The 6,112-nt window shown below is 60.7% G+C and overlaps 1 protein-coding gene across 1 annotated transcript in view; it reads right to left on the bottom strand.

The window, feature by feature from the left end:
• Nucleotides 1-5,254, bottom strand: part of SIGIRR (single immunoglobulin and toll-interleukin 1 receptor (TIR) domain) — a 7,006-nt gene extending 1,752 nt beyond the window's left edge. Inside the window, exons 1-6 of the mRNA XM_011968476.1 lie at nucleotides 5,077-5,254; nucleotides 2,475-2,635; nucleotides 1,301-1,499; nucleotides 676-809; nucleotides 421-561; nucleotides 28-171 (exon numbers count right to left, since the gene is read on the bottom strand). Coding sequence (XP_011823866.1) covers nucleotides 28-171; nucleotides 421-561; nucleotides 676-809; nucleotides 1,301-1,499; nucleotides 2,475-2,481 — 625 coding nt within the window. The 5' untranslated portion in view covers nucleotides 2,482-2,635; nucleotides 5,077-5,254. The remainder of the gene's footprint in view (nucleotides 1-27; nucleotides 172-420; nucleotides 562-675; nucleotides 810-1,300; nucleotides 1,500-2,474; nucleotides 2,636-5,076) is intronic.
• Between the last annotated feature and the right edge of the window lie 858 nt (nucleotides 5,255-6,112).

The raw sequence follows: 6,112 nt of genomic DNA, 5'->3' as shown, positions 1-6,112 counted from the left end.
CCTCCGGGTGGGCGGGGCCCGGGATACCAGCGCGCGGCAGGAGGTCGCGGTCGTCCAGGAAGAGCTTGTAGCCCCGACGCCGCTCCAGCTGCGGCTTCAGGATGAAGTTCACGAACTTGCGGTCCTCTGGGCAGTCGCTGTAGGAGACGTAGGCGTCGTAGAGCTTCCCGTCTGTGGATGGCGGCCAGTCATCCCGGTGGCTCCTGAGGCGTTACTCCAGCCCTCGGGTTCCCCAACACCCCTAACCATCTCCCACGTGCACAGAGGCAGACCCGCCCCGGACTTTAACCCCAGCCGGGCCCGCACAGAGCCCCCTGGGGCTAACTCCTCCCCGCCCCACGCCTCCAAAGCTGAGCTCAGCAGCGCAATCTCAGGGAGGCCGTGGCGACCCCTCCTCGCGTCCACGCAGGCCCCACGCACCGTTCATCTCCACCTCCCCATACGCGTCCTGGTACCAGAGCAGCACGTTGAGACGGCACTTGACATAGAGCAGGGCAGCCAGCAGCAGGGTCAGCAGGACCAGGAGGGAGGCCAGCACCGCAGCCATGTGGCTTGTAGGGCCTGCCGATGGGCTGCCTGAGCCGCTGCCCCTCCAGCAGCCCCCAAGCCTCAAGGTCCCTGGGCCTCACTAGGTCTAGGTCCCCTCCTACCCTCCACCTGGGGAACCCCCATCACCAGCTCTCTGAAGAGTGAAGGAGGAGGAGCTGACGTTCTGGATGGAGCAGGCAAAGGCCCCGTAGACCTCAGCGCTGGTCACATTGACCCCCAGGACGCTGGACACAAGCACCTCTGACAAGTTGGCCTTGTCCCTGGGGATACCAAGCCAGGGTCAGGGTCGGCCGTGGATACCAGTGGACACCCCAGAACCCCACCTGTCTGGGTTCGCCCAGGGAGGCTGCAGAATTGGGCCTCCTGGGTGGTTCTTGGGCCTTAAGCCAAGAGAAGTGACCTGAACCTGGAAGGTACGGTACAGATTGGTTTCAGAACAGCCGTCCCAGTCCTGGGTCTGGGGCCTGGAGGTCCTCTGATCACAGGCTTGGCCAGATGGTCAGCGTTCATTCAGGCCCTAGACTTTGCTGACACCCATAGCCCTGGGCAGTTACAAAGTGTGTGTCTACAGGGGCCATGTGGACCTGAGGGTCTGTCCCTGACATCACTGACCCTCCATCTGGGTCCACAGAGGCACTCTGCTCATGTCATGTCTGGCCAGGTGGTTACAGACCCAGACATTGGTCAGGGAGACCACTGCCCTTGGCATGTCTGAGAGGTCACTCTGACCCTGGATACCCAGGTCTCTTACCAGGAGTACTCGTGGAGGCTGTAGTGGCCCCCATTTCCCAACGGAAGCCCATCTTTCAGCCACTGGACTGAAGGCAGGGAGCAGTGGGGCCCAGAGACTACCCAAGCCGTGCAGTTCAGAGCCACTGAGCTGCCCAAGGCAGGCCTCAGCACCTGGTCTTCAGACGGGGAGAGGAAGTCAGGGGCCTTATCACAGACACCTGAAGAGAGAGGACACAGTGGGTCAGCTGTGCCAGGGTGCCTGGCCCTGCCACGTCCACAGTGGTCCGTGGTGCAGGAAGAAATAAGGCCTCTGTGTGGCTTGGCAGTCACACCATGTCTGCCCATGAGTCCCATGAGGACAGGCTTAGCACTTGGCACGTCTTCCCCCAGTAGTGGCCAGGCTTTGTGTGTTCCACCCACCCTGTGCTGAGGGGCAGAGAGCAGTGGCCAGTCACAGTTGAGCTGCCTCAGGCCCACACTCAAGCCCCATCTGGCTGCTTGTTCACCCAGGACGTGAGTCCAGCCCCCCATTTCCCAGATGCACCTGTTGCCCACCCCTGGTGACACCGTGAGACCTGTCTCAGAGGAGGGGCCAGGCACTGCGCCCCTCAGCCTGGCCTGCCTCTGCTGGGGGATCTGCAGACAGTGTAGGCGCCAGTGGGTTTGGGGACCCAGATGCCCAGTGTGCCAGCACCTTCCACCTGGATGGGCAGAGCTGGGAGCCTGGAGCAGCTGGCCTCATTCTTGCCTCAGGGGTCTTGGGCCTCTCTGCTCCTGGCCACAGGCAAGCCTTCCTCACCACCTGAGGCCTGAACTTGTTCATCTTTACATCAGGGTGATGAGCCCTAGCGGGAGTGAGACTGCCATCTTCTCAGTGGGGTATGGTCTCCTACCAGCTCACATCTGCCACACCCCTGCTGTGGGCCCCAGCAGTGCCCACTCCTAGTATTCCTGGGCTTTACTGACTTCATGAGCCTGGTCTGAGGCAGGAGAGGGTACAGGGCTCATCCTCACCACTCGCCCTGGTTTCAGGGCCAAGGGCCCAGGGGGAGGGGTGAGCAGGGGCCTTTGTACCCCCGGCATGTGGCCAGGCAGAGCGCCTGGGACAAGAGAAGGATGCACAACGTGAAGCTAGCCTGAGGGGCAGGAGGTGGGAGTGGGAACTCAAGCCCATCCCTCTCTGACCTGCCTACCTGGCATGGTGCTGAGCCAGGGCCTCCTCGGGGCAGGCTGGGCTCCAGGGTCACCCCCGGCTCCACCGGGCTCCTCGGCCGAGCAGACTGATCCAAGAGCTGGGCAGGACTCCTCTCTGTCCTTGCAGTCAGCTGGACAGGGCACCTGGACGGGTCAGAGGCTGCCGCCATCCCCAGGGAACAAGTTAAACAGGAACAGGATGAGTTAACCAGTAACTGCCGGCCACAGACAGCACTGGCCCTGACCAGATGCCACCTTGAGCAGCCGCATGGATGCTGGCAGAGTTCTCAGAGGCCAGCAGGTGTCTCTTTGAGCCCCTTACATGTGGCCAGAATGGGCATCACCTCATGCAGCCCAGGGCCACAGGGAGGAGCCATCAAGTCCAGGACCACCTCCACCGGCCCTGGGGCCACCATGACGACCCCAGGGTGCAGTGGACGTACACCAGGTGGCACCCTGTCTCCTGAGACGGCAGTTGGCCTCACTCCTGGCTGTCCCCTTCAATGGAGCTGCCACTGCAGGGGGTGCTGCAGTGCCAGAGACACAGCCTGGCCTTGGGGCAGGGGTGAGTGATGTGCCCTATACCATGGGGGGCCCATCTCTGACCACGTCTGGATGCAGCCAGGGGGTGGGTGCCCAGCTCTGGCCATGTCTGGATACAGCCGGCGGGGGGTGCCCAGCTCTGGCCATGTCTGGATACAGTCAGGGGGTGGGTACCCAGCTCTGGCCATGTCTGGATACAGCCGGCGGGGGGTGCCCAGCTCTGGCCATGTCTGGATACAGCGGGGGCGGGGGTGCCCAGCTCTGGCCATGTCTGGATGCAGACAGGGGGTGGGTGCCCAGCTCTGGCCATGTCTGGATGCAGCCGGCGGGGGGTGCCCAGCTCTGACCCATGTCTGGATACAGCCGGGGGGGGGTGCCCAGCTCTGGCCATGTCTGGATACAGCCGGCGGGGGGTGCCCAGCTCTGACCACGTCTGATACAGTCAGGAGTGCACATGAGCACAGACACCTCGAAACGCCTCGGGAACCTCAGCTTAGCCTCGCCCTGCGGTTGTGAGGCCGGAGGGTGAGCGGGGCCCAGTGGGGATATAGGTCCCGGGTCCTGGGCCCTTTCCCAGCCTGTAGCAGCAGCCACACACACCTCAAGTCTCCCAAAGCTCCTCAGTGAGGTAGCCGCAGGGAGGAGCCCAGAGCCTCTTCCTTGGCAGCCCAGGGCCCTGAGGGCCTCTCCTCACTGGGTACCACAGGGTCACCCTGTTTATCCAACAGGCACTGACTGTCTACGCCTCTCCCTGCTGCAGGGACACAGTGGAAGTGGGGATGTGGGGATCAAGCCTAAGGTTCTTGCACCCCAGCTCCCTCAGGATTCCTCCCCGCTAAGGCCCCAGAGGCGGTAGCAGGGACAGTCCTCTTAGCCTGCCACCTATTCCCTCTGCATGGGTGAAGCACAGTCAGAGGCCCAGGTTTGCTGTTTGGCAGTTTCCTCGGGAACCAACATGGCATGGGGTGCACTCCCATGGGGGATGGCAAGGGGGTCCTTGAAGAAGCCCTTGCGGTGGAGGACAGTCCAAGGAAAGTCTTTGACCCAGGGGAACCACCCACTGAGGGTCCTTAAAACACACACTTCCCAGGCCACCAACTCCTCACAGCAAGCACAGGAGGACACACCCCCAGCCCAGCAGAACCCCCGGCATCTCCTGCAGTGCCTCCATGACTGCCCCAAGCTCAGACCTCAAAGTCCTCCCTCCAAAACAGCCTCAGAGCCTTCTGGAAGTCAAGGGCAGACTGCCAGGATATGAGCACAGCAAGAAAGTAGGTGCCCTCCCCTGCACCCTCTCCCCTGCACCCTCTCCCCTGCACCCTCTCCTCTGCCTGCCTCCCCCTGCACCTTCTCTCCTCCCCACCTTTCCCTGCACCCTCTCCTCTGCCTATCTTCCCCTACACCCTCTCCTCTGCCTACCTTTCCCTACACCCTCTCCCCTCCCCACCTTTCCCTGCACCCTCTCCTCTGTAGATCTTCCCCTGCACCCTCTCCTCTGCCTACCTTCCCCTGCACCCTCTCCTCTGCACACCTTCCCCTGCACCCTCTCCTCTGCCTACCTTCTCCTGCACCCTCCCCTGCACACCTTTCCTTGCACCCCCTCCCCTCCCTACCTTCCCCTGCACCCACTCCTCTGCCTCCCCTCCCCTGCACACATCACATACACACAGCCCTCTGCCCAAGCACACCTGCACTGAGCTTCAGTCTCAGCCCGTGTGCACGCTTGCACCTCCCACACAGCACACTTCCTACCACACACACCTCCCATTACCACTGCACAGAGCTTAGGCTGCAGACCCCTCACACACCTTCTGAGTATATACAACACCCATTGCAACACTTGTCACAGAGCCCAGGACCACAGGCACCCCACAGCACACACACTGTACCTCACACCCACCCTTGGCTGCTGATGCCACACTCACAGCCTCCTGCTTTCCCGCACTCTCTCACACACACATACACACATGCATGCATGGGTCCTGTGCACCGCAGGCCTCCTCTCAGCCAGGCCCTGACACAGGCTCACTCAGAGCAGCAGGGAAGGTACAGAGTCACCTGGTTCCCGTTCTTTCCTCCGGGGGGCAAATGTTGGTCATTGATGTGCCTTTGGGAGCAAACTCTCGCCTCTGCTGGGTCCCAGTGAGTGTCCACAGCACCAAGGCTGCTCTGGGTGCATCACCAAGCACGGTGGGGACCTGGCTTGTGTTTATGTGTATTTTAATCAGAACTTTCCTGTAGCTTCCTGGCCTTGCAGTCACATCCTCTCCTAAACCTAAACCCCACCCAGGCACCCACCCCTTCCCTAGGCGGGCGGGAGGACGGGCAGTTGGTGGTTCTCACCCCGCCTGCCCCAGCTCTTCCTGTAGCTCTGAGTCAAGCGGCTCCTTCCTCTGGGGCCCGCCCCAACCCACCCAGGCACGGCACTTTCCTCTGTGCTGTGTGTGTGTGTGTTTGTGTTGTGTGTGTGTGCTGTGTGTGTGTTGTATGTGTGTGTGTGTGTGGTGTTGTGTGTGTGTGTTGTGTGTGTGTGGTGTTGTGTGTGTGGTGTGTGTGTGTGGTGTGTGTATGTGTGTGTGGTGTGTGTGTTGTGTGTTTGTGTTGTGTGTGGGGGGGTGTGTGTGTGTTGTGTGTGTGTGGGGTGTGTGTTGTGTGGGTGTGTGTGTGCTGTGTGTGTGTTGTGTGTGCTGTGTGTGTGTTGTGTGTGTGCTGTGTGTGTTTTTTGTGTGTGTGGTGTTGTGTGTGTGTGTTGTGTGGTGTTGTGTGTTTGTGTTGTGTGTGTGGGGGGTGTGTGTATGTGGTTGTGTGTGCTCTGTGTGTGTGTTGTGTGTGTTGTTTGTGTTGTGTGTGTGTTGTGTGTGTGTGCTGTGTATGTGTTGTGTGTGTGTTGTGTGTGTGTGTGTTGTGTGTGTGTGTTGTGTGGGTGTGTGGGGTGTGTGTGTGCTGTGTGTGTTGTGTGTGTGGTTGTGTGTGTGGGGTGTGTGTGTTGTGTGTGTGCTGTGTGTTTGTTTTGTGTGTGTGTGTTGTGTGTGTGTGGTGTGTGTGTGTGGTGTGTGTGTGGTGTGTGTGTGTTTGTGTTGTGTGTGTGTGTTGT

The sequence above is a fragment of the Mandrillus leucophaeus genome, unplaced genomic scaffold (assembly GCF_000951045.1).
Source record: "Mandrillus leucophaeus isolate KB7577 unplaced genomic scaffold, Mleu.le_1.0 Scaffold845, whole genome shotgun sequence".
NCBI classification, from domain to species: domain Eukaryota; kingdom Metazoa; phylum Chordata; class Mammalia; order Primates; family Cercopithecidae; genus Mandrillus; species Mandrillus leucophaeus.
Note: the sequence above shows the minus strand (reverse complement) of the source record. Positions and strands in the feature narration are given on the sequence as shown.